The sequence below is a fragment of the Thunnus albacares genome, chromosome 12 (genome assembly GCF_914725855.1).
Source record: "Thunnus albacares chromosome 12, fThuAlb1.1, whole genome shotgun sequence".
In the NCBI taxonomy this organism is placed as follows: domain Eukaryota; kingdom Metazoa; phylum Chordata; class Actinopteri; order Scombriformes; family Scombridae; genus Thunnus; species Thunnus albacares.
Window position 1 is genome coordinate 7,552,054 of NC_058117.1, and position 27,141 is coordinate 7,579,194.

General features: G+C 39.9%; 2 protein-coding genes across 4 annotated transcripts; one reads left to right on the plus strand and one right to left on the minus strand.

Annotated features, from left to right (window-relative positions):
- Positions 1-1,524: 1,524 nt before the first annotated feature.
- Positions 1,525-10,908, minus strand: plcd1b (phospholipase C, delta 1b). Of its 2 annotated transcripts, none has more exons than XM_044369231.1 (15): positions 10,558-10,908; positions 8,922-9,080; positions 7,885-8,113; positions 7,604-7,733; positions 6,983-7,211; positions 6,059-6,260; positions 5,262-5,406; positions 5,006-5,158; positions 4,740-4,892; positions 4,470-4,629; positions 3,660-3,776; positions 3,343-3,521; positions 3,095-3,227; positions 2,417-2,566; positions 1,525-2,207 (listed from the first exon to the last, which is right to left on the minus strand). In XM_044369231.1, exons 1-15 carry the CDS (start codon positions 10,586-10,588, stop codon positions 2,116-2,118), a joined length of 2,262 nt encoding a protein of 753 aa, XP_044225166.1. In that variant the 5' UTR covers positions 10,589-10,908; the 3' UTR covers positions 1,525-2,115. The 2 variants fall into 2 exon arrangements, with proteins under 2 accessions (XP_044225166.1, XP_044225165.1); XM_044369230.1 differs by lacking the exon at positions 10,558-10,908 and adding an exon at positions 9,451-9,752.
- A 2,944-nt stretch (positions 10,909-13,852) lies between these two features.
- Positions 13,853-26,884, plus strand: LOC122993801 (serine/threonine-protein kinase OSR1-like). 2 transcript variants are annotated; one of them, XM_044368250.1, is made up of 17 exons: positions 13,853-14,083; positions 15,026-15,138; positions 16,219-16,327; positions 17,629-17,770; positions 18,640-18,695; positions 18,919-19,028; positions 19,122-19,223; positions 19,527-19,660; positions 19,808-19,856; positions 19,960-20,025; positions 20,269-20,391; positions 21,713-21,748; positions 21,916-22,059; positions 22,230-22,335; positions 22,421-22,489; positions 23,409-23,473; positions 23,566-26,884. In XM_044368250.1, exons 1-17 carry the CDS (start codon positions 14,014-14,016, stop codon positions 23,638-23,640), a joined length of 1,569 nt encoding a protein of 522 aa, XP_044224185.1. In that variant the 5' UTR covers positions 13,853-14,013; the 3' UTR covers positions 23,641-26,884. The 2 variants fall into 2 exon arrangements, with proteins under 2 accessions (XP_044224185.1, XP_044224184.1); XM_044368249.1 differs by having other exon boundaries at positions 18,919-19,223.
- The last annotated feature ends 257 nt before the right edge of the window (positions 26,885-27,141 follow it).

Sequence of the window (27,141 nt, forward strand, 5' to 3'; positions counted from 1 at the left end):
CAAACTTAAAGATCCCCTCAAAACATGTTTTAAGACATAGAAACACTCAGTTTTAAATAATTATTTGTCTGACATTTTTCTTTCCACTTTGCTAAAAATTCTTAAAATGACATTCTTTTATTTCTAAACTAGTTGTGAGGTCACAAATGATCATATGCACACGGCTTAAACTCAAATTGAAGGTCAGCACAGAGAAATGTTCCCTCTTCCGCAGATGAATGTGAAAACAGCCTTCTGGCGTCAAACTTGGCAAATACATTATTCTGCACAGTGAAGCTCAAACATTCAAAAGAAGGAACAAGAAGACAAACACATTTTTGAGGGAAGGGGGACTTGAAACTTGCAGTAACTGATTTTTTTGGGTGCAGTGGACTCAATTTGTAAACCGAACACCAAGTTGGTCTGGCAAACGTGTTGGTAAACAGTTACTTATTTACACATAGAGCAGACATGGAGAAACATTTATTCGGAGTCGTGCTTGTGGTTACCTAATGAAGTCCAGTATTCGCTCTCCTTTAAGCTCTTAGTTTTGGTCTTCAATAACTCCTGAGGGACATAAATAGCCGCAAACACTGATGAGGGAACAGCAAAAAAGTTATAAAATAATGTAAGAAAGTTGCCGTAAAACTAAAACAATAAGCCCTTTCACATACAGTCGTGTGATTAATTATTAATATAAAAATGCTGATTATAGCTGCTTTAAGACATGTAAAAATATTCTGCTTGGAATAATGTGTCTGATATGGCTTTTCCAAGATAATAAAAATACAATTACTACATTAAAATCCTTAAAATGGCATCTACTCCTTCTCTCTCATTAAGAAAATCAAAATCTATGAATATGTAAATAGCTTCATTTTCAAAACTTTTCCTGTTGGACACAAGATGTCTCCAACTTCCCTGTAAAGTCCATTCTCAGTGTTTGTGTACTGGAGGCTCCAAGTTTTCACGTCACACTTGGCAAAGTAGTCTATCGGACCATGATTGGCTCCAATCAGAAGCTGTGATGTCACAAATCATACTCATAGGTACACGTCTTGTTGTCCGAATTAAGGTGAGGCAGAGAAACTTTCCTTCTTCAGCAGCAGAATGTGAGATCGGTCTCCTCTGCACATGCATCATCTCACAGTGAAGCTCAAACAACAGAGAGAACAAGAAGGAAAACACATGTTTGAGTGGAGGGCGACTTTAAGTAAATATGATTAAAGGTTATTATGCAATTCAACCATAAGCTAACCTATCTGCATGCATCATCTCCCTGACCTCCTTTTGATTGTTGGACTCTGTGTACCGAGGGTGTGTCCATCCAAAGTTCATTGGGTAATGATTTTATTCTGTGGAACAGTTAAAGTGGCTCAGCCTGTGTGGGTAGTTCAAAGTGGTTAAATATCCTATTGTATGCACTGCAGACTATTACACTTTGTTATGCCATTGTTATATTTTATTGAACAGAAGTAATTACTTGGTACCACTGGATTAATAGTCTGGGGATTAAGTTAATAATAAAATACACTGAGACAGGTGTTCATGTTGAAAACTTTTATCTTCATCTTGATTCATAAAAAGATAAAGAAATAGTCAATATCATGTTACACAAAAGATGAATCATACTTGACTGAAAGTACTGCTTACGTGTATCTAGAAACTGGTCATTTGAATAAAAAGATTTAAATACACAATACATTAACTGACCGGAAATGAGGGACACAAGTTGTCTACAAAAGAAGAAAAAAAACAACCAATGCCATCACCATCTGAACACGGTACAAAACTAGTGCAACTCATACAAACCAATTAAAAACAGTTTGTATAATAGTCCCTGTAATGTGATTCATATGCAGCATTATGAAGTGTATATGTACAGAATTTGCCTCCCAGCACAACTCATTTCCAGTTGCAGATGATTTAGTTAAAACTGACACTACCGTCCCATGAGAAGAATGTGGTCTTTATCTGCTTAAACTACTGGAATTAAGCCAATAAGTTAATCACGAACTACAGCTAAAGAGCGTTTTTAAAAAAAAGAATATAAAATCCAATTAAAAACAGCTAAAACATGGCTGTGTGATGAAAGTCCTAGTGTCCTGTAGAGAGACAAAGCCAGGCGGTAACATCTTATTCAGCATCCATGACCATGATGTGTATGAAGAGTCCAGCTGAGGGGAGAAGGTCTCCGTTTTTATTGAGCAGAGGCACATGTCTGTATCCTGTGTGGGAGCACAAAGCGGTTGCAGTCAGAAAGAGGAGAATATGAAGAGCTCTTTGTGCAGCATGTGAATTGAGTTCTCTATGCTTGACCAGAGAAGAGATAGTTCCCGTCTCTGTTCATTTATGAAGTAAGAAAACATCAAGCTATCAATGCTTTTGCATCATTGGGTTACAGTGTGAAAAAGGTTTCAAACGTCCATGAACTCACCCATTTTTAAGCTGTTGAATGGAAGTGTGTACTGTGCAACAAACTCATTATCAGACGTGGAGTCATAGTCTTCCACGACAAAGCGCACCATTGCCAGCTCTGGCACGTACACGTCAAACTGGAAGTTTTCGTTCCACTGTGGGTTAAAACCTGCAGCAGAAAGAAACCGTCAGTAATCTAACATCTGACGGATGTTCTGCGTCATTAATTTCTCATGTTCAGCGCATTCCAGGAGTTATTTTGTGATCCTTTAACCTGCCTAGTCTACCAGAGTGCCTTTCCACTACACCCAGGGGGCGAGCAACAGTCACAGACCTAAAGATGCAATATTTGTTTTATGTGCACCGTTGCATTGTGTACACTGTTGCATTCTGGTCTATTGAGGCTATTATCAGTAGATGACATGTATTAGCATGGCTCTGGAAAAAAAACTGTGCTGTTAAATCCTAAGAAAGTCATTTGATATTTTCAGTTTATGTTTAAGAAAAATACTGAACTTCATTGTAGCTGTGTTAAAAATCAGTGTTGTGGCTATGTTCAGCTAATGATCAGCTAGAATTAGGAAAATACTACACTAAAAGTATAAAATAGATGCGGAAACACAAGACATGTATATGACAGTTATCTTCCTTTTGTAAACTGCATTGAAAAATAATGTTTTAAAGTTAGAATAAGTACCATTGTTTTCAAGATGACCAGTCTCTTTCACAGCGACGTCAGCTGGCACTCCGTAGATCTCCACCTTAACTAGCGGGTCAACGATGGAGGATTTCTTCTGGTTCACTTTGGGGAGCTGTTGGGCTGATATAACCTGGTGACAGGTGGAGATAATGCAGATCCTTCTTAATATGAAGTATTTACTGAGCAGGACACACATGTTTGGGAATAAGGCCCACAGGTGTATCTCTTCACAATAAAAGCCTCACCATGACATGGAGCGTCTTGTGCTTCAGCCAGTCTCCTCGGGTCAGGGTGATGGGGTCGAACTCTGAGGCTCTGTCCCTCATGTAGGCCGGTTTAAGGATGTAGCCGCTCTTACCGTTAATCAGGAATCTGCCCTGGTTCACATCCATGTCCGTGCAGGATGTCTGGAAGTTTAAGGCCACTGGGAAGGAATGAATAAGATGATGCAGGGACAGTGAAAAATACATAACTGTCTCATTTTCCACTGGTGAGTGCTGTATTATCAGACAGGACAGTATATGTGACAGTTTGTAATCTCCTCCAGTGTTGTATTATGTACCTATTTGACAGCCAGCGTTCCACAGGGGCACTGGGTTGTAGTTGGATGAGTCAGTCCTGGTGCCTCCTGGATAGATGCGGCTCAGCTTGTCCACATTATGATGGATGTAGGCATTCGCTGTAGAAAACAAGACCAAAGAACAGAGTTATCTACTCAGCTGAAACTAAGTTTCTACTTTTCTATCAACACAAGATACAGCTTACCCACACTTGACCCTGAGAAAGACACCATTATAACTGGAATCACCACAGAAGGACAACAACTGTTTATCAGTGTTTCTTTCTTAAGTATATTTAGAGTTGATGGTGTATGAGTGGAAATAGGATGAGTTGAAGTAGAAAGGAAAGGAAAATGTTAGACTCCATTTCTTTTTTGACAAAAACACTCGATATTTATCAAAATAACTATATTTTTTTTAAAAATGAAAATGAAACATTTAAAAGCCTAATTCTCAAATTGAGGATAAATTTCCACTTGTATACTATTAGAAATGTTGTTAACACATATTTAAATAATTAGGCAGGCTTTAAAAATTTAGATTTTCCATACTGCAGATTACATTTTATTGTTGTGTAACTTTTTTAGTTTACTAAGGGATTAGGCCAACTTCTAAAAGGAGGAAATTGTGTTTAAATCATGTTTAAATGGTTGTTTCCAGCTCAGCCATATTTATGAGCTTCATAATAAATCAAAACAGGGCTTTCAAGAGTCAAATTTACAGGAATTTTACAAAGCACCGATAAGAAATCTATAAAATATCCTCACAGGGACTAAAACACCTGACTGAATTCAGCACAGAGTTTTCCTCACCTGACTCCTCTGCCAGATTCACGGCCTTTCCTTCCTTGAAGGACGACATCTCGTAGAAGCTCTGGTTCTCTCTGGCGTCCTCAAAGCTGTGGAAGTGGACGCTCTTACAGTAGATCACCATGTCGGACAGCTCCTTCGCTAGTTTCAGCTTCTTTTTCTTCTACACATGAAATGGAGGATAAAGGTGATACAAAAATAAATATCTCATAGTTCTAAAAAAAATAAGTTAACTAAGCTAATTCATTTACTTTCCCTTGATGTCACCCTCACCTTACTCTTCTCTTCCTCCTTCTGTTCATCCTCATCATTGGACTCTTCCTCCTCTGTCACGTCAGGGTCATCGGCAGCGGCCTCCTCAGCAGCAAAGCTGGCCTCCAGTTTGTTTAACCTCTTCCCTTTGATCAGGATCTTCCCCTTTAACTCCTGAAGGTACACAAGCACATAAAAACATTGCAGCTCTGTGATTAACTGATGTCATCTCAACCATCTTTCAGTCTTGACAAGTAACGAAGGACAACATAAAATGAAAAAAAAACCTCAGGAGAAGGGAAGTTTGTGGGCATCCCGTCCCCAAGGGGAGACGTGACGAGTGCACTGCCCAGGATGGAGCTCATATGGTGGGCCATGACTGCCTGCTGCTCCACGCAGCAGTGGTTCTCCAGGGAGAGGATCACTGGGTAATCGGACGTCTGGGATAGAAAGACCAGACACACAGAGAGAGCAGAGGAGTATTCACTGGAAACTTTATGATAACATACTGGATACTACTGGACACTATAGAGATAAACCCACCTTAAAGGCATACTCCTTGATGGCTGTGATCACATCTTTGAAGAGGATCTTGGAGGTGAGCGTGTAGCCGTGGTAGATCACTGGCTCGTCATCTGATCCGTCCCAGCAGTCCAGCTCCACACATCGGCAGCCCTTCAGCAGAGCCCTGAGAGAGTCACACCTCGCATTAGTGACTGAACATCTGAACTAAAAATGGTTCGATAAAGCAGTCACCATTTTTACTCTGCCAACTTGATTTTAAGATGGATTATAGAGGAAATTATATCTTACTACAAAATAATACCTCACACGAACACTGCATGCAAATGCGAAAAAAAAGTAAGACTGAATTACTTTACTTTCAATCATATAAACCTCAAATCTCATACTTGGCTCCTATTGGTGGAATATAGAGGTAGGTTTCTCTACATCTCACACACCTCTGATATAGGGTTAGGGTTAGCTGGGGGGTTTTTTTGTGATTCAGTGGTTTGTTTCTGACAGGCATTTTCTACTGATTCAGGATGTTTCTGATGTAAACCAGTTGAAATGCAGCGAAGAGAACACTGCTAATCACTAGAAGACATTTCTTTGCATGAACTAAACTGTGTCCTCAAACTGCATTGAGACAGATGTTGTGCTCAATCTGAGACATCCTGCAGCTCTCACCCTCCTCCTACAGAGCGATAACCAGAGTGCAAATGTTGGATAAGTATCTGCAGACTGCAACAATTTTATCAGTATATAACAGCTGCAGCAGCTGAAACGACTGGGAGACTTCAAGGACAGATTCTTAAAGGTGCAATGAAAGCTGTTACCTGACATAAGCCTCGGTGCTGCTGGGCCCTTTGAGCTGATCCTCCATGAGGTAGGTGTTGTGTGAGGAGGAGATGAAGTAGTGGTTGAGGGGCTGGCTCATGTCCTGATACACATCCTTGTGCTCTGAATTTAGGACCAAGGCCTCTGGATTGTGCAGGTACATGAGGAAGCCATCTTTGGACAGCAGCTTCTTCTCCTTGGCTGAATGAGGACAAAGCGGAACAATAGTAACCAGGCGGGTAGACTCAAAGTATGTCGTACACATACTGTCTCCCTGTAGAGGATGTGATTTTCCCCTGTGCTTGTTTCATATTGGAGTTTAAGATAACAGATCCTTGTTGAAGAGATGGTACGCATTAAAAAGTGAAAGAGCACAAGAGGCTCTGCAAACCTGACTTAACATGTGTCCAGCATGTATGTAAAACAGACATATAATACATTACTTATCCTCAGAGCACTGACATCACTGAATAGAGTGTTATATTTCCCATTTTGCATAGTTTGTAAGTTTATCTTGAAGGTTAAAATTAATAGCTGCTATCCTGTCTAACTGGTTAGCTGGCTCCCCAGTGTGATATTTGACTTGGAAAACTGCTAATGTTATACATCAGTCCTTACAGTCAATTTCTAACTTACAGCAGCACATTAGCATCAACCTACTGAAGTTACATGTTACTCACCAGTGCATCACCCATTTTTCATTTTTTTTAGACACCAGATTGATGCTGCAAAGCTCACATTATAGGTACACAGAACAAAGCAAAATTTTAAAGTCTTTAAATATCATAACAGTTTTAAAAATCACCTAAACAAATGATTCATTATTTATAAGAATTGAAATACAAAATGTAAAGAAAACAAAGCCCCCATTACGTCCTAATAATCAGAAACAAAAACGTGTGATTTCAAAATACGTTTCTGACCTTTTTGATCCGGCTCAAACTTCTCAATAATCTTGCGTGCGTCAGCCAGCGTTGTTTTCTCTCTCTGTTCTTTCATCAGGAATTCTACCAGGTTTTCAGGGCTCATGAAGTCCGTGGTTTTAGCGTACTCCCCGAAGATCACGTCAATTTCCTCCCGATGGGTCAACAGGCCATAGAAGTGTTCGATCTCTTTTCCAGACAGGTATCCAGATTTTGATTTGTCGCAGTCCTGTACAATGGAAATAGAATATGAAAGTCAGTCCACACTTTACATTTAACTTGCTATAAACTTTATATTAAAAGGTGACTATTTTATTCATATTAAGAGGGTACGGTTTAAGGTGACTATCTACTAATCACAGTGTTAAATTCATTCCTTCTCTACATTTATCTTCAAGTACAGCCTGGCCAAAGGCTAAAATATCAACTTAACACTGGTTTGCTTTTCATTGAGAGCTCAACCTAGCCACTTTCAAACAGATTGGATCAGTTCAGGTGAGAAGGCTTAAAACATAATTTGGTGTTAAATTACATCCACTCACTGACCCTGCAGAAATGACTTATCTGTTTTTAGATTGATTTTGATCATTAGGAAGCATCAAAAAGCTCTGAGGGCTTCACCTTGAAGAGCATTTCTGCATAGTTGTCGTCCACTTCGATGTTGATCAGACGCAGGAAGTTCTTGACCTCCGAATGACTCAGCTTGTCATCTTTGTTCTTGTCTGCCTTCACCAGGCAGCTGAAGATCCAGCTGAAAAGTTTTTAATGTAAGGAATGGATATATGCATGTACAAATAGATTGTCATTCACCTCACATGGCACTTATGGTCACTGAGGACTGATACCAAGATTGTAAATCAGTCGGATTCATAGAATAACTTCCACTGTCATGACAAGGATACTGCTCTGTCTTCTGCTGGCTGCTGAGGTTGTTCATGTTGGAGACCATTTTCTGCAGACTGTTGACCCACTGCTTGGCCTCCTCCTCTGAGCTGGCGATGAGGTCCAGGTTCTTGCGGCGGCCCTTGAAGATGATGGAGAAACAGCGACCATCCACCTGCTCCTCTGTGTACTTCCTCAAGCCTTCCGACTGACGGCCCACTCGAACCGCTGAGATGTCATCAAGTGAAACTGAGGACAGAAGAAAGGCCATTAATCATATTTTAGGGTTATAGTATTTCATTCGGTAAATTAATTTCCTGCAGTTACACACATAAAGTCTGTTTACTTCTGCTGAAACAGCTTTGCTGTTGTACTTTTGGTGTCCTCAGGTATGAGGCATCACAGACCAGCCTGCTTGGCAAACATATACCTGCTGTTTGCAGTTTACTGACGTCACTTTACAGGTTTCTGGGACCTGAATTTCACCATTTTCAAACAGCTGCCATTTAAGTTTTAAGTCACTAATGTAAAGACTTATTAGATGCATGTTATTGCACATGGCAACGGTAATAAAAGCATCGTCATACTTCAGTTATCAGAGTGTTATAAGAACAGTTGATGGATGTAATCCAAGTGAAAACATAGCCAGGCCTATTTTAAACCACTCCTCCATGCACTATAAAAAATAAAAAAATCACTATCTCCATAAACACACCCATAAAACTTATCAGTGCTATCATGAGCAACCCAGTCATGTGTGATACCAAGGCCTTTCCGACAGAAATAATCTTTTATAGCTCTATGATCAGTCCTCCACTTTTATAATCCATGAAGGCAAAACCCAACTTTCCTGAGAAAACATATCAAAGATGGTTTTAGTTGTATCAGAAGGCAAATTTGTGTTGGATGTTGTTAGGTAATAATTATATGTGTAAGTCACAGGTAAAGAAGAGATTAAGTGAGACGTGTATCCACCACAACACCAGACAGATGTGTCTAAGAGGTTTTGCTGGCGGGTCTCACACACATGTAGCTGGGATGCTGGGACAGCACTCACAGGTCTGCTTTGTCCTGAAGGTTTTTTTCGATTCGTGCCACATGGTCTTGCAATCCTCCTGAAGTCTGTAGTAACGGGTCTTCTTCCAGGATGGGGAGCGGACCTTGAGGAGGTCTCCCCCCTGCAGGAGGAACTGGAGGTCCGGGTCACCCTCCATACCTGAGAAACAGGGGAGCAGGGAGCAAAGTTCAACAGGTCATACACTAGATGACTGCAAAGCTGCTCAGCTGAAAGCCATTTTACACGATCCATATGTCAGTTGACTCAAACCTTAAACATGACTCTCTTGCCTCCTATTTAACCTGCATTTATCTCATCAGACAACTCAGTGTGGTCAAACCATACCATGTTTTTGTCAGCCATCTATAACCATGGCAGACTGTGTAAAAGCCCCGCAACATGTTTCAAAGCTTTAAACATAAATACAAGTCGAGGTCTACGCTGTGACACCAAAGCATGCAGTCTGACACCGCACAACCTTATGGTCACATCTGTAACAAGATATCCCGCAAATAAGTGTGCCGCCTACCTAGGAGCTTTACGTTCATGTGCATCACCTCTTGGTTCCTGGCATAACGAAGCATTTCCTCAGATCTGCTGGTTTTTGGTTGTCTTTGTGTGCAATCCATGGTGACCACGGGTGCTGAGACACTACCAGACTGTGTTCACAAGGCGTCGGAACAGACCAATGTGCTAAAGGGCGTGAACCAGTCCCACTCAAAGTTCACTTATCATCTGTGTCAGGACGCAGCTGACAGACAGACACGAACTAGAGCTACTACTGTTTGTCAAGTGTGCGTAACGCTGGTAGGGATGGTTTACAACCTCCGTACGGTTTAAATGGTGGTATATGCATTTCATTTTAAATAGCATTTTTCGGAAAAAAATGTTACTTTATTGAAAATTCAAATATATCCTGTTGTTTACATTATAAACAGGATACAAAAACACAGTTTAATGACTTTAAAGTTTGCCTGACCAGACAGAAATTCCACATAAGTTCAAAGTGTGACCGTGTGATGGTATTCCAATTAATGTAATGCTAAACTTTACAAAATATTACGTTTAAACAGAACATTTGTGTGAGACTGTATATGGTGTTCATTGGTTAGTTTACGGGCTCCACTTAGTGGTGACATGGTGGTACTGTCAAGTGCTGTGATTTAGTCACTCAAAGCGACAATACTGACTGATATAAAAAAAAACGTATAATCAACAAATACATTAAAAGCTATAAGGGCAGATGGTTATAACAGTAGGTCTCGGTAACAGTGCTTGTAATGAGGGTGTTTTTGCTCTGTGGTTTATATGAGGGCTGTGCGCTGTTTTGGTTTTGGTCAGGCAACACTTGTTTCTGTTTGCAGCAAGGTGAAACTATATCAACTGGATGAGAGTGGCCACACCTTTTAGCAGAATTTCAAACAATTTTAATAATCCTGCGGGTGATCGTATCCCAATACATAAATATGAAATACAGAGGAAAAAATGAACGGTATCAATTAAATTGTAAGATAAATGAGTGAAAGACACTCTAGTTTGCTGGTTTCATTTTTGCCTGAAGATAATTGGGATAATCTGGTGGGAAATACTTACAAGACTCGCAAAACGTTTATTTAGAACATGTGAATTGTCCTACCGTATTGCTTTTCGAGTCCATTCGTTTCCATCTTCTTTGATTTGTTTTTGTTTTTTTCTTCCTTTTTTCGCAGTCAGCTCTCTCCTCGTTTCACTGAATGCACCTTTTCATCCACAGCTGCTCTTTCTTTCCATGTGCGCAATTAAATAAGAAAACTTGACTTCGGGATTGTTTCAACCGAGTTTGAAGACAACACACCCAAAGGCGGTAACAGGTGGGTTTCTCCTGCCAGTCTGAATGGTGTCAGCACTCCTGTAGGCTCCAACACCGGTTTGACAAGCCTGCCATGCAATCTGCACTGCTGATGTCACAACAGGGCAGGTTACACCTTAACACTAGATTTTGCCATCAGGCATATGGGACTGGTTAACATATACTGCATGACAAATGTAGCCAGTATTTAGAGCATGTCACATTATTAAGTTGCAACCAAAGTGAAAAATACCCATATTTTTTAATCCATTTTTTGTAATCCTGTTTTCTTTGCAGACTCTAAAACACTTTCAGTTCCTGAGATCTAATTCCTCACCAAGAGGAAACACTAGATGTGACTAAACAGGGAGGGGACAGTCACCTGAGAAAACATTCATAAGCCTCAAGATACTGTAATCATGTTTGATAAGTCTTATTTACATAATGTGGAAATTTCCCATTGACTCATGTCTGTGGTCAACTTCTGCAAAAACCTTTGGTAATTCTATTTTCATGTGGCCACCTGTTCCTCTTTTGAACAAAAAGTAAACATGACCAAGAAGGCTGAATAGCAGAATTGGCTCACTGCCCATCGGCATAGTTCACGGTCAGTTTGAGCATATTGGTTACACTGAATTGCAGAGATGAAGTCTTTGCTTCCCTTTTCATGTGCAGCTTAGCCTTGGCAGGATAATAGCACTGCAATCACTGGTGCGTTGGGGCTCTTGTGGCTCTCAGCACTTCCCTTTCAGCCCTGGCTTACCCTCAGCGCGCTGTCAGCATCAGGATGAGTGAGCTTTAATGCAGCATCAGGGGAGAGCTTCCGGGCCAGGGCCGACCATTTCCAAAATCCACAAGGTTCAGAGAAACAGGCAGGAAAACAAAGTGCAGTATGGCCTTTATATTTGTATCAGTGTCACAAGTGCATATTTGTGAACACAAGATGTAGATTATTTTGTTAAATGCACAGAAAACTATCACTGCAGATGTGTATTTTTATTACCATTAATTATTCCCAGACACCAGAAAACATGCTCTTTATTTCAGTTTCATACTTCATGCACTTGCACACCTTCACCTGGGAGCTTAGGGTGGAGCAACTTGCTGAAGGGCATCTTGAAGTACTTGACGAGGCAGGAGACGGTGTTACAGTACATATTCATGTTCTCCGGTCAGATTGTTTGACCATTTATTGACCTTTTTTCAGCCACTTTATTCATTAAAGCATCTGCTTATTTAACAAAATATTCATCAGTTGTTATGAGTCAATTTTTCAGTATCTCTGTGATCATTTTTACATTCTCAGAGTTATGTGAACAATGACTGCTTTACAGCATTTCTGAAGTAGTTACAATACATCATAATATCCCTGATTTCTATGGACAGAAAACCTAATGAATAAATGGAAAATCATCAGTTAGTCCAGGCAATGTCCTTTTACAGCAAAGATGTATCTGTATCAAAAGCTATACCTGGCTGTATAAGGTGCCATGCAACTAACCAATTAACAGATACTCCATCTAAATCAGTGAATTTGTTTCAAGTGGATAATTATGGACAGTATCAAATAAAGCTTATCTTTATTTCAACACACAGGAGGAAGCAAATAACTTCTCTAGTCTGTGTCTTTGCTTGGTATCTGTGTCTGTTGAACAAGCAAGAACAGGCCCTGCTGTTTCCTCACATACCACTGATACCATCCATAGTTTTGCTGCTTTTCCCCAAAACATCCTTGTGTCTCAGGTCACTGTTTCACTGACATAGATTATGTAATATCCTGAATTAACACAGGACATAACCCGAAGAAGAATTTAGAAAGGGAACTATAACTAAAATGACATGTAAACAACTGTCTAATGTGTGTATTTGCTGCAAACATTTTTAAAAATGCATTCAGTTCAGAATACTGCAGTTTTACTGCTGTGGATGTTTGCTTTTCATGAAACATCTTTGAAAGAGTAGATTAGTGTTAAAATTTTTATTCACCATTTCCAACATAGAGATTAGGAGAATACCCAACTAGAGATCTCAAAGTAGCCCAAAAATAAACCCTAAACATACTGTAGACTGTGCTATTTTACTCAGCTACTGCAGTTAACTTGAATATTTGCATTTCATGCTACTTTATACTTTTGCTCCTCTGCATTTTAGAGGGAAATATTGTATATTTTACTCCAGTGCATTTATTGAATAGCTGCAGACCCTGTGACTAGCTACTTGTCATATTAATATTGTACATAAAAACCTTTGATGAGTTTATATAGATGATGCATTGTTAAAGATTTAACTAACCAGCAATATTCGAGTCAGTAAAAATTAGCTCCACCTTAAGCAGCTACAACATTTAAGTAATACTTACATGTAAATGCATCAATATGAATGATTCAGTGGCCTAACCATAACTATCTGGGGGCAGCACAGACCCTAGACTCTTTTTTAAAAAAGGCCTAAAATAAACCTTTCTATTAAGGAAGGCTTTTCATCTTTTTCATCTTAACTCTTATTATTAGTTTCTTTATGTTGTGTTCTATTTTATCAATACTGTAGCACTTTGAGATTCACTATGTATTAAAAGTGCAGTACAAATTAAATTCATTATTATTATTATTATTATTATTATTATTATTATGGTCATTTTACATGAGTACTTTCACTTTTGTTGCCAATGTAGTTTTTTTTTATTAGTTGTATAGTGTAGTATTGCTACTTTAACTTGAGTAAATGATCTGCTTCTTCCACCACTGCTGCTGCTCTTGTGCTGTTTCCTGAACAGGTTTTTCACTGAACACGACTAAGCAAAAAGTTGTGCAACAAAAAAGCACAAAGAGCTAACGCTTTGTAGATGCATTAGCGCCCTCTACTGGGTGTACTGAACACATTTTTATAACCATTTCCAGAATAACATATTACATATCTCTTTTGTAAAGACTAAAACACTTCAACAATGACATGACCCATGATATATTACTTATTACTGTGTGCTACTTCAGTATGCTGTCTGTTTTCGAGTTGTTTGATTTAACAGCCGTGTTTAGCAGCATTGCCACACTCAAGATGGCGACACCTTGTTTCCGCCTCCTGAGGTCATACGTAACACGACGCGTCAGTCGCGCGTAAAGTTGTGTGTTGACAGGAGCGGCAGAAGTTGTCAGCGGAACAGCAGCAGCAGGAGCCGAATGGAGTAATCACAAAGATATTATCCCCAGACGACGTCTTCATTATTATTTAGACGCAGTGCTTTAACAACACTCAAACGACGACGCCATGGCAGACGAGCAGTCCTCTCTACCCTGGTCAATCGATAGGGATGATTATGTTCTCCATGAGGTGATCGGTGAGTCTTTAGCTTAGCGTGCTAATGTTAGCATCCAGGCTGGCAACCGCCACCAGTTAACCCAGCGTTGCATGTCTGGAGCTAGCAGAAGGCCAGTTATAACCCCACGGCTACACTGCAGGAAGGTGAACAGCTGAGTAGAGTTTTCTTGTGACTAGGCCAAATTAATTAACCGTTTCTGCTAGTTGGCGAGCTAAAGTGAGACAGCTTCTTAGCAGGACAGGGTGAAGCTAAACGGCTAGTTCCCAAGTTAGCCGACAGTGCGGCGAAGAGCCGTCAGATGCTGGAGTGGGTGGTGCTCTTTATCTGGATATATATACGGCCTGAAGTAAGGCATTCACAGTTCACACTAGTCCAGATAACGTGACTGATTATTATAAGCAGGAAAGTTGGTCTGTTGTGGCACCTAACTGCAGTTTTCTATGATTCCGTGAAATTGTGGATGGATGCTGTGTGTTACAGTACTGTAAAACACTGCAAATGACCTCAGTCCTCTATCTTACAAACCAGTTTTTATTCAGAGAAAGCTTCGTCTCACATTGCACACTGTGTAATGTAGTGGAGCTGTCATATCCTCACTGTTGACTTCCTCTGCTCTTGAGCAGTGAGATGACACACAAACTCTCTTCCCTACTACTCCACATTTTTCTCAGTAGTATTTATCACCCATAACTTATGTGCAATACACTTATTTGTCTATTTGCTACTTAATGTGCAATACCACACCTGCGCACCAATGTGCAATATAATATATATTTTAATTTTGCTCTCTCTTTATCTTTCTCTTGTCTCTCATTTTATTATATACTCTAATTGGAACAAGGGCACGAAGAAGCCATGTCTCACTGCCTTCAATGTTGCCATCTGCTGTGTTGCTGTGCATGTGACAATAAAACCTCTTGAATTGTTTCACTCTAAATCTTGTCGTTATATTCTTCTCAGGGAGTGGAGCCACTGCAGTGGTCCAGGCAGCATATTGCAACCCCAGAAAGGAGAAGGTGGCCATAAAACGCATCAACCTGGAAAAATGTCAAACTAGCATGGATGAGCTCCTGGTAAGAGACTGTAGCAATATGTGAGACAATATGTGCAGTCCAGATGTTATTCATGTGTGTGTCTCTGTGATGGGAGTGGTGTGGGGTGGTCGGGTTCACACCAGTCAGGAGAAGATCAAAAGCTTGATGCCGCAACTACCTTGAGAGTTGAGTAAAATCAATAAGACACATCTTGAAGATGAATGAAATGTGAATAGATGATATGTTCCTGTGCAACAATGTGTCTCGTACTGACACTGAATTATTATGTTTTCTTCAGATTATTTCACAACATGCGAATGTTAACGAATAATTTTGACACAACGGCAAAACACCCAGATGAGATAAGAATAAAGTCAGTTTCGTACACACACACACACACACGTCATCAATGAGTCATGTTCAAGTGCAACAGAAAGTTCCAGTAAAGCTTTGATTGATGCTTGTGCACAGTGGACATGCGGATTTCGCAGCAGCATGTTGCAATGTCAAGAGAAAAAAAAGAACATATTTTAACAGGTTAGTCAAAGTACAAACAGTCCGATTATTCACAACGAGGTGTGATTATGTGAGGAAAGAAACTCACCGCTACACTTTCGCCAATCACCACACGTTTCTTCCTCATATTAGGACAATTATTTTGCTTTTCAAGCACTGTCAAATATTCAACGATGCCAATTGTTTTTGTAAATATTTAATTTCATTGCCCTATCTCTCAGGACTTTACCTATCCAGGGCTTACGTAATGCATCAAGGACCTGAATCCACCTGTGTCTGTCTTCTAGGTTAAAAATGTCTTGGCTTGGTGGCTCAGTGGTGATGTAACCCAGGTTACTCCACTGTCTCTAGTCAGAGGCACTGTGCACTTCTGATTTAAGTCTGGGCCGTTTTAACAGGATTGGTTTTTAATTTGAAGGAAGAGGGACAGGAGGAGGAGGATGTGTCATTCAAGCCACACTTTCAAATTTTATTGAATGAAGTTCAAAACAAAAGAAGACAAAGGAAAACAAATCCTACGTAAGATACAGTCTGACTGTCTGAGCTTCAGAGTGTTTGCTCCTCTTGTGATCTTTTATTCCAAATTTTTTTTCCCCTGCGCAGAAAGAGATCCAAGCTATGAGCCAGTGCCACCATCCCAACATCGTGTCTTATTACACCTCCTTTGTGGTGAAGGATGAACTGTGGCTGGTGATGAAGCTGCTCAGTGGTGGTAAGTGCTGAGGTGTTGAAGAAACTCTGCTTCTGACTCGACTTGCTCTTGGTTAGCGCTTATCTTCACCTTGATCTCGACTTGACTTTCTTTGTCATAGCTCTCTATTTTTATCTCAAACAAGCTCAGGTTTTTCACCTTGACTGAATGTTTGGATTAAGTCCTCATGAGGCCAGTTGTGCTGGTTCAGTATTAGGTTGTGTTGTTTTTGCCCTCACATACTTAAAAAAAGTTAAAAACAGCTAGTGACTATACAGTATATTTATTAATTCTGCATCGGTTTGAACTACATCAATAGACCTGTTATAATCAGTAGATGTCATTTAATAAATAAACATTAAAATGTGGCTGGTAATCTTATTTTGTTTTAAGGGTTGTAGTATAAACCGCATCTTGCTAAATATTAAAGAAATAGTTTGACGTTTTGGGCAATATGCTTATTTTCTCTCTTGCTGAGAGTTAGATGTGAAGATTCATATCACTCTCATATCTGTACATTAATCTGAGGCTACAGCCAGCAGATGGTTAATTTAGCTTAGCATAAAGACTGGAAACAGTAGGAAACAGCTAGCCTGGCTCCTTCCCAAAGGCCAAAGTATGAGGCTGCCAGCACCTCTAAAACTCATTAATTAATAGGCTACACCTACTTTGTTTAATCTGTACAGAAAACAAATGTGTTTCTTTTTCCGTACGCAGTAACTTCCTGAAGTCTCCGCTGGTTGCCTGGCAACCTCATAGTGACGACAGGGCTCCCAAAATTTCAAACTAATCCCTTAAAATCTGAGTGTAAAGCCAACCTTCTCTGTCTTATAACATTTCCTCAGTGCAGCCAAAGTGAAGCCCTTAAAAAGTTGGTTGTTCTTGAAGAATTTCCAGCTTTGAAAAAGCTTATTTTTTTATCTCTATTATTGTTAGTTATTATTCCTGAATGTTTGGGACATTTCCGAGTGTCAACTCAACATGGTAAGGCAGGGTTTTTTCACTTACAGCTACCAGTCCATTCATAGACAAACAGTAAACAACATAAAAACATTACTTCATTATAGATAATTATAGCTACATATCTGTATGCATCATCATGCTCGTTCACTCTTCCAGAGGTTTAGGAGGTCTGGTGCTGCAGCGCTCTGCTGACTTTTGGCAAGCTGGGTTATGTTTAGTTATGGAGCAGGACCCAACTTGGCAGGTTTTGTTTACAGTACAAATCTTTACCAAATAAATGCCACTCAATGTGCTTTTAATTACTTGCCTACTATTGTACAGTCAGCATGTCTTGTGACAAGCCTCTGGCTCTCTCTCAGGCTCAGTGTTGGACATCATCAAGCATATCATCTCTCGCGGCGAGCACAAGACCGGCGTGTTGGATGAGGCCAGCATCGCCACCATCCTGAAGGAAGTGTTGGAGGGGCTGGAGTACCTTCACAAAAACGGACAGATTCATCGGTGAGACACATGATAAGAGTTATGGTGACGCATCGCTGTCGATCTCTGTACACTGGGCATGAGTCCTGGTCAGCAGTATGTCTCATCATCTACTCCTGTGTCGGCTCACTCTGACACTGAGCCTTTCATCTCCGTACATGAGCGTGCAGTTTGAACTCGCCTGGGCTCCTTCAATATTTAATACACTGCAAATGCATAATTGAGGAGGTTTGTTTTACATAAAAGTTCCTCCTTAGAACACTGTGAACCACCACTGAAAGAAAGGCCTCTCTATATCCTCTGTGCCTTGTTGTATGACAAGAGTAATTGTTTCAAATTAACAGACTCTTCATTCATGCCCATGTCTCTAACAAATAGGGGTTTCTTTAGTTGCATTGACTTGACTTAAAAAGAATTAAATTTTTTTGAAAGATGGATTGATTTTGTGATGTGCTGCTGCGTTATCAGGATTTAAGTCCAACAGAATAATCATTTGACTTGAGAGTGAATGAAACCTATCAGGGGCTACAGTTTCAGTGAGCGGAGACAGTATTTCATTAGGGAGGTAGAGCGGCGGCTGATTGAACTCAGATGCTGTGGCTAATTCACTTACACCTAATCAGAAAGGGGAAGGAGGGCATTTAGAGAACAGGACATTTGTGAACTGCACCCGGTGCAGAGTAAATCCACTCCCTTTCTCATATGCAAACAGAAATCGGGTGGATTAAGATGAAGCAGATCAAAGGTGCAGTTTTAACTTGTTTCTTGTGGTGCGTTTGTTTATTTGCAAAGTCAGCATTCAGCGTAGCCACTCCTCTGTCGGTGCAGTAACAGACTTGTTGTATTTTAATTGTTCATCTTGTTTTAATCTTTCTTGTCTTCACACACAGGGATCTAAAGGCTGGAAATATTCTTCTCGGGGACGACGGCTCGGTGCAAATCGCTGGTACAGTGTTTCTGTTTTCTCTTCATCTTCTGTCGTCTCTGAAATGACAGGAAGGTTTTAATATCTTGTCAGCTTATTCGCCCATGGTTTTAATTCCCGATAGATGATCTAGCTAGACAGACTACTCCTACATAAAACAAAAAAAAAAAACACTTTTGAATCATCTATTCCTTTTTTTTCTCGCTCTGTCTTACACACATGCTGCTGGTTGTCCTCCCACCAGATTTTGGTGTGAGTGCCTTTCTAGCAGCAGGAGGAGACATGACCAGGACCAAGGTTCGGAAGACATTTGTGGGGACACCGTGCTGGATGGCCCCGGAGGTCATGGAGCAGGTGCGAGGCTTGTTTTTTGTAGATGGTTTAGATGGTGTCTTTTCTTTCCCTCTGTTAGCACTCTGCTCACGTGGTCGTGTTTTTAATCCACAGGTCCGCGGCTATGACTTCAAAGCTGACATCTGGAGTTTTGGGATAACAGCCATCGAATTGGCCACCGGGGCCGCACCGTATCACAAATATCCACCCATGAAGGTAACTATGTGTGCACTTATGGTATCTGTATGTAATTAGTACAAATTCTCTGAAATGTTCTATTTTGTTAGGTACAGATGTCTATCTCTCATGATCTTTATTTCACCACTTTGCTCAAACAAAACAAATTGAGATAATTTTCGCTGAGCTCTGCAGCCTGTCACAATATCCGGTGCTTCGTATAAAAATGTTGATGTCTTCAATATTAAGAAACTTTTGGAGTACATTTGTTTCCCTCATTACAGAACACAGAGTTGATTTTATTCTGTTTACTGACTGAAGCTGATCTGTGCGTGTTTGTAGGTGTTGATGCTGACTCTGCAGAACGACCCTCCTTGTCTGGAGACGGGCATCACAGACAAGGAAATGGTGAAGAAATACGGCAAGTCCTTCAGGAAGATGATCACCCTGTGTTTACAGAAAGATCCAGAAAAAAGGTCAGTTCCTAAACCCTCTTTGTAATGGTGGCATGATTATTTTAAGACAGATTTAGGTTGGTTTTATTTTGCTTTTACCTTCCATTAGATTCCCCAGTTGTTTTATGAATACAGTGAAGAGACTTGTGTCTTTTTTTTCCTTATTAGGCCAACTGCCGCTGAGTTGCTGAAGCACAAATTCTTCACAAAAGCCAAGGTAAGCCGTCATTGCTATTATAAAAATATAATGAAAATATTTAATGTTGTTTAAAAGAGGATTTTTATCGACCTTGTAAGAAATGTTTGTCTCTCTCTTACAGAACAATGAGTACTTGCAGGAGAAGCTCCTACAGAAAGGTCCAACAATAACAGAGCGATCAAAAAAGGTTTGACAGCCATCGCTTATTAATGTGAATGTAGACTAGTAGATCTCATGTCTATCTACAGTATAATATTGTGTTGTTGTGCGCTGGTGTGCTGTTTTGTCATGGCTACGTCTCAGTTTGCTAACTTTTTACTTCATGCATGCTGGGATTCGCTCAATCCCCCTGCAACCCTGAGGATTAACCAGGAGAGTTACAGGTTTTGTTTTTTGTTTTGTTTTTTTTCTTTATAATTGAACTGTGTAGGTGCGACGTGTGCCAGGCTCCAGCGGCCGACTGCACAAGACGGAAGACGGCGGTTGGGAGTGGAGCGACGATGAGCTGGATGAAGAGAGTGAGGAGGGCAAAGCTGCTGTGGCAGCTCTGCGGGTGAGACCCTGCATGACCGTGTCTTGCAAAACTATCAATCCAGTTTGGTTTATAAGGCCATTTTTCTGTATTTCTCATTGAACACAGTATTCTTCTGGTCAGCAGATGGTGCTGTTGGACTGTTGGTCTGAACATTTTGTAGCCGAACTAGAGTTTGCTTCTGTTGAGGCCTGTTGCTTCAGTGACTATGTTTACATGCACAAAGGATTCAGGTTTTTGCCCTTTTTCTGAAAAAGACAATATTCCCACTAATCTGTTTACATGGCTAATGAAAATGAATATTCCACTAATATTCCCGTTAAAATGCAGCTGGGCATACTCTGTTTATCACGACTAAATATGGAAAAGTGAAACGGTTGGAGTCGCTTGTGCCACTTTTTTTTTTTTTTTTTTCAAAGCGTTCCACCAACTTGTTCAACCGTTTGAACACAACCTCCAAAAACCCGTTGATAACCAATTGTTTCAAAATGTTTAAAAGTCGGTGTGTTTCTCCTTCCCACCAGAAACGTGAGTTTTTTTCTTTTGGGCATGCATCTCTACTGGAGCCTTGTAAACTGTTGGCTACTGTAGTTGGTTTATTTACAACACACAAAGGAAAGAGCTGTATGTCCAAAGAATGCTCCTAAAACCCGAATAATATTGACATATCCCACATATCTTAATTGGAAAATGCTACATTTGAAATATCCAAATGGAATATGCTGTTTACATGACCCGCATCAAATTCAGAATAATAGTAGATTATTAAATTGTACCTTCCACGTCTGCGAGTATGCTAGGGTCTGCGTGACATAAATTTCGTCATCAGAGGGTATACGCATACACTCTGTGCGGACATCCGCGTACCCACAATTTGTCGTGACCACACAGATTTGTCCGCACCAGTCTGCACAGTTACAACGCTGTCTTCTTGTTGACACAGATCTACTTACTAGTTTGTCTAAAGATATAATGCACGGCTTCAGTTTGAGAAGAATTGTATCTACAATTGTATGTAATACTGATTTGGCCTTTCAGAGAGGACATAAAAAGACATAAATGTAGAAAAAACTAGACCAGACAACACCTGCTCAGATCACCTGTTCCACTTATTTTCCAGTGTGTGTGTTCACGCTGATGCTAAATTCATGTGTGGTTGTGGGGTTTTACTCTCCTGTCATCTTAACTGTGATTTCAGTTAAGTTGTGTTGTGTTTAAAGTCAACTACCTTGTGTCAATTTTCCTTCAATCCTATCATACTCCCTTTAGTACATACATTGGGGGGAATAAAGGGAGAATTGCATGTTTTTAATCCTGACAATCTGTCATGTCCATTCTGCAGTCACCCAGAGTGAAGGACGGGTCCCAGAATTTGGAGGTGAGTCCATTTGTGGTGGACATGACCTGAAAATCTTGATTTATCGTAATGCCTTGACAGAGCGATCTGCATGACTGTCTTACGTGTTTCCTCTTTTATTTTGCTTCTCACCCATTCATGTAAAACCAAAAACACCCGTCGATTTACTTGCGTGTCGTGCCTCTTAGATTTTCCCACCAACAGATGGTGCTGCAGGTCATCTGCAGCCAACTGCTCCAGCACAGGAGAGCCCTGCGAATGTGGGACAAACAGGAGAAGACATTCCATCACAGGCTCAAACAGCGAGCCCCTCACATGGACCCACTGCTCAGGTAAAAACGTGTTAACAACATACCTGCTGCAGAGGGCAGAAATAACTGAAGACAGTAAAGTTCAATACTGCATATGACTGTGCTGGTGCTTTATCGTGCTTCACTTACCTCCTCCTGCATTCAAAGCACAAGTGCTGTACAGTAACCCCGTCACTGCTGTACTGTTGCAGGATCCGGCTGCAGCCAATGCCAGCATCCCCATCAGCCTCGTCCTGAGACTGAGGAATCCTAAGAAAGAGCTCAATGACATCAGATTTGAGTTCATGCAAGGCAGAGGTAAGAAGCGTCAGCTAGCTTCTTCTCTTCTCTCATGTGCTAAGAGACTCTGGTCTGATGTTTTCCTCTCCTCTTGTCCCCTCAGACTCTGCTGACGGAGTCTCTCAGGAGTTGGTCTCCGCAGGTCTGGTTGATGGGAGGGACTTGGTCATCGGTAAGTAAGAGCTGTAGCACTGCATTATGGGATATTCACAGTTGTTGTGATAATCTGATGAAGTCAGTTCACTGCTTTGGTTTAATTTTATCTCACCATGGTATGAAAACTTTCTTGAGATTCATCATAAAGGCAAGAAGCTTCATGTTACTGTTTCCACCACCTCAGTTTACTTGTCATCTGGGTTTAGTTTCATAGCATCTGAACAGAGTTCTTGATGTTATTTTGAGTAAGTTTCAAGTTAATATATTATGCAACACTGAAATCAGTAGGAAGAAGGCAAAATTAATAGGAAAATTGAAAATGTTTTGGAAAAATGTTAAGTATACAGTACAAAACAAAAGTTTGGATCCACTTTCTTATTTAACTGAATGGGAGGTTGTGTCCAAACTGTTGATCAGTACTGACTGTGATAGGGCTGCTCTCAAACGATGATGATCTGAGTAATTGGTGGAGAAGCCCCCCCCCCCCCCAAGTCGACTCACTTCTCAATTGTACTTCCATTTTTAAAAAATGTTTTGTGTCACTGAATACAGAGCAACACAGGATAACAGCATGGCAGTCTATAAACCGACTGCTTTGCTAAACTTGTTTTGAACCATATGTTTGTTCAGCTGGGTAGAGGCCATTAATAATACATGTCTCCTAATTGTTGAATATTCAGCCTTAACTGGCGACTCCGAGCCAACTTGGAAAATTCTGATGCGGGTACAACCCTAACATGTGATTTGCAGTAAATGTATTAAAGCACGCAGAACTACTGGTGCAACATTTTCTGAATACAGAATTCAGTTTCTGATTTTCTAATGTTCCAAAACCAGTTATTTCCTGTTTTCACCAGTGGTCAGGATGGAAAAGTCTTGTCATCTCTTTTTACATCAGCTGGTCATCTGACATGGTTCCTTTATCTTCTTTCTAGTTGCTGCCAATTTGCAAAAGATTGTTGATGATCCTCACAGTAACAGAAATGTGACCTTTAAACTGGTAAGCACACAGACCATTTATGAAATAATACAATGGACGATACAATGGTCATAATACTAAGTACAGATCATGATGTTGTTCTCTTTTCTTAGGCATCTGGTGTGGAGGAGTCTGAAATTCCTGATGATGTTAAACTCATTGGATTTGCGCAGCTCAGCATCAGTTAAGTCAAACAGAGCGAGCAGCAAAAGACAGCAACTCAAGGTATTGCACAGCTGCATTGTAGTCAATTCCAAGAAACCACTACTGCCAAAGAGAGGAGGAGCAAGAGGAAAACTAGGAGGAGCTGACATGAAGCTGGCAGGAGTGTGACACTACTGCAGGACGCATGAGGACCACATTGAGAAGGGGCTCAGTTCATCACAGGAATCACACTTGAAACGTTTACAGTGCGCTTATAAATGGGAGAAGAGATGCAATCAACTATATCAACTCCTGATTTCTTTCTTTTTTCTTCTTCATTGTTTTCTTCCTCTTCATACATAAGCACAATCCAAACCATCTCCTGCCAGTACTGGAAGTGATTGCCTTTTTTGTTTCTTTTTAATCAACTGTGCCACAAAACTCACAAGAGTGTCGTGCCACCTTTATATGGCACTTTATACTACACTGAATTTGAAAAGTGTAAATTCAGCCTTAGTTATATAGTTAGTTTACTATAGATTTTACCAGTGCGATTGGTGAAAAATTAAGTCTATCTGTGATTATTGGGTATATTCTATGTACGCATATCTAAAGAAATCTAAGAAAATCCCTCTCAAGAGAGAGAACCATAGTTATAGTTTAGTTAACTTTGTAAATTCAGATGGTTTTTACTACCAGATTCTTGTATAAAGCAGTGCGCTGACTTCTTCTCTCCACAGTATCAGTGTATGGTGATTTTTGTCAAAACATAACCAAAGAGTTTAGGCTCTGATTGCACTGTTGAAATCATTGAGATACACATAAATCAGCTGTAACTGCTCTGTCCCATTACTGCAGTTGCGACACTTTGTCAGATGATGTTTTCCTGAGGTATTTAAAGACAGGATTATTTTCACAGATTGAGACCTGCCTGATATTCTTATACTATGCAATAGTTGTTTTCTGTTGACCGCATGTGACCTCTGGTTGTTAATGATATTTCTCTTGGGTTGGAAAAAAAAAACAAAACTACATTTTGTGCTTGTACCTCAATAGAAGTTCATAAAGAGTCAACCAGCAAAACAGGCAGCTTCAGAATTTACTGTTTTTCACAAGCATGGTGATAAAGCGCTTTACACACCTACAGAAAAACACAGGTAATTGGTAATTTCCTTTTTTTTCTATGTCCCTGAAGAACCTTGTAAGAGGTAATTCGGCCTGTTTATCATTAATGATCTAACAGCGCGGAGGAATCCTGAATGCTGGTGATGTGTGTTGAGCCCGGGGCAGCTCGTTACAGGCTGACTGCTAATGAACTTCTATGGAGATGTGCATGCTCAAAAAGTATTCCACCAAAGTGAAATTTGGCTTAATGGGGCAGTTCATCCAAATTGCAAGAAATATGTTTTCTCACCTGCCATAAGTGGCATGTAGCCATGCAGATAGGTTCGGTTTTATTTTCCACATCTGTCAGAGATTCATGCAAACAAACCAATATAATTGAGATGAATGGAATTTTGTTTTTTGTGGTCCCAGCATTGAAAATTAAATTTCTAAAACTCTTTAACTAACATGTCCTTGAAGACTTGGTGTCTCCACTACTCTGGATAATCCACAGACCCGCTGCGAACAGTTTTCATTGGAACTACTTTCTACAGAAGAAAAAGTCCCTTTGACAGGGTTGACAGTGTGAATTATTCAAAGTAACGGTGACAGTGTGTTTTGAAAGAAATATTACTGCTAGATTTGTAGCCATGCTAATGCTGCGGCTCTATAGATGGTGATCCCCTCACTTTTCCTCCAGCGCCACCACCAGGTTGATATTTTTGATTATTGCTGTGGAATTTAATACATACATTAATGTTCCCCTCAGATTTAATTGTAGTCACTTTGGTTATCCCTAAACTATTTAAAAAATAATTAAATATAAAAATATATATAATTTGTCCCACAGCTGCAAAACTAATGACATTCCCATTAGCCTCAGTTGTATTTTGTGTTACAAGGTGGCTGTACTCACATTATAAACACAAAGAAAATTCCACTCACCCATTCATTGTATTGAGTTGACAGATATCTCACATTTTCAATACATAAAACCAAAACTATCTGCATGGCTGGACACTAGTAGAGATAAGTCTTTGTTTTGTTTTTTTTGTGTATTGGGTGAACTGACCCTTTACATTTTTCCAGAGGCCAGCTATTTAGTTTTTTTTTGTGACTAGACAAGTTGTTTTGACATTACTGTAGTGTCTGTGCTTTCTAAACACTCACCCACAAGTCACTGTCGTCACTCCCAGTGTAGCTGTATGGTTGTTTTGTACCACATGCAAGGGCTGTGATATAGCTCCTAGTTCAGGTACTGATGTAAATGGTGTATGTAAACATGTTGTAAATGTACGTATGATGACAACTCCATGCACTGTCACACAAACATCATGAGGTTTATATGTAATGATGTAGATGCATTCAATACATGTCGGATAAAAGGAACATTTTACTTGTAAATATTGATTTAGGCAAACGGCTGGTGAACCTGATCGGTGACTCATCTTCTTCACTACACAGAATTTAAATTGTTTTGTAGACTTTTCCACTGTTGGCCTTTGTCAGAGCATCACTAATCATGCACAAATTATTTGTTCGATTGGCACCTTATTGATGTGTTAACATGAGTATTTTGGAATTACATGGGGCTTGTGATCACACACTCTGTGCTTTGATGTCAAGATATGCAGTTTTTCTCATTGAAACCTGCCCAAAGCTAATGGATACAAAAAAAGCTTTTTATTATTTTGACAAGTCGGATGGCACAGGTTACACTTTCCTCTCTTGTGTGTGTGCGCGAGCATGTGTGTGCGTGTATGTGTGTGTGTGTGTGTGTGTGTGTGTGTGTGTGTGTGATTTTGGTGATAAATGATTGATCAACAAAGACTTTGTGCTGAAAGTCACCTAGATTTCTAAATTTCTTTCCCATTAATTGTTTACTCATCATCAAAACCACATCATTCTGCCTCTTCATGAGGTCACTGAATGATTAGTATTAATTTAATCAGATGATTGGCAAGTACATTTTTCTGTTGTAAACTTTTTTTTTTTTTACAAATCATTACATATATTTTTAAAATATGCTTAATCATAAAATGTATACATCAACAAATGCATAATTTAAAGTGGAAAATTTGTGAAAAGAGATTCCTTGACAAATTATATACATTGTTGGAAAATGTCAACACATGCAGAATGATTTTTAGTAGCTGAATAAAGTCACATGGTGGAGTTAAAAGAGTGAGGACAATGTTTCATTGAAATATGATGTCTTAAAGGTGCAGTGTGTAGAATTTAGTGGCATCTAGCAAAACAGACTTGGCAGATGTGGAGTATAATATTCATAAGTATGTTTTAATTGGTGTATAATCACCTGAAAATAAGAATTGTGTTTTGTTACTTTAGAATGAACCCTTTTTATCTGCATAGTGAGCAGGCCTTCTTCCATTGAGCCCACTATGTTTCTACAGTAGCCCAGAATAGATAAACCAAACACT

Excerpts from the sequence above, each read along its gene's own strand:
- LOC122993801 (XM_044368249.1), top strand. The coding sequence starts at position 14,014 with ATGGCAGACGAGCAGTCCTCTCTACCCTGGTCAATCGATAGGGATGAT. Across the intron at positions 16,328-17,628 it reads GATGAAGCTGCTCAGTGGTG|GCTCAGTGTTGGACATCATC; the intron begins GTAAGTGCTGAG and ends GCTCTCTCTCAG. Across the intron at positions 20,392-21,712 it reads CTGCTGTGGCAGCTCTGCGG|TCACCCAGAGTGAAGGACGG; the intron begins GTGAGACCCTGC and ends TCCATTCTGCAG.
- plcd1b (XM_044369230.1), bottom strand. The coding sequence starts at position 9,550 with ATGGATTGCACACAAAGACAACCAAAAACCAGCAGATCTGAGGAAATG. Across the intron at positions 7,212-7,603 it reads ATGCAGAAATGCTCTTCAAG|GACTGCGACAAATCAAAATC; the intron begins GTGAAGCCCTCA and ends TCCATTGTACAG. Across the intron at positions 4,893-5,005 it reads CAAACTTCCCTTCTCCTGAG|GAGTTAAAGGGGAAGATCCT; the intron begins GTTTTTTTTTCA and ends GTGTACCTTCAG.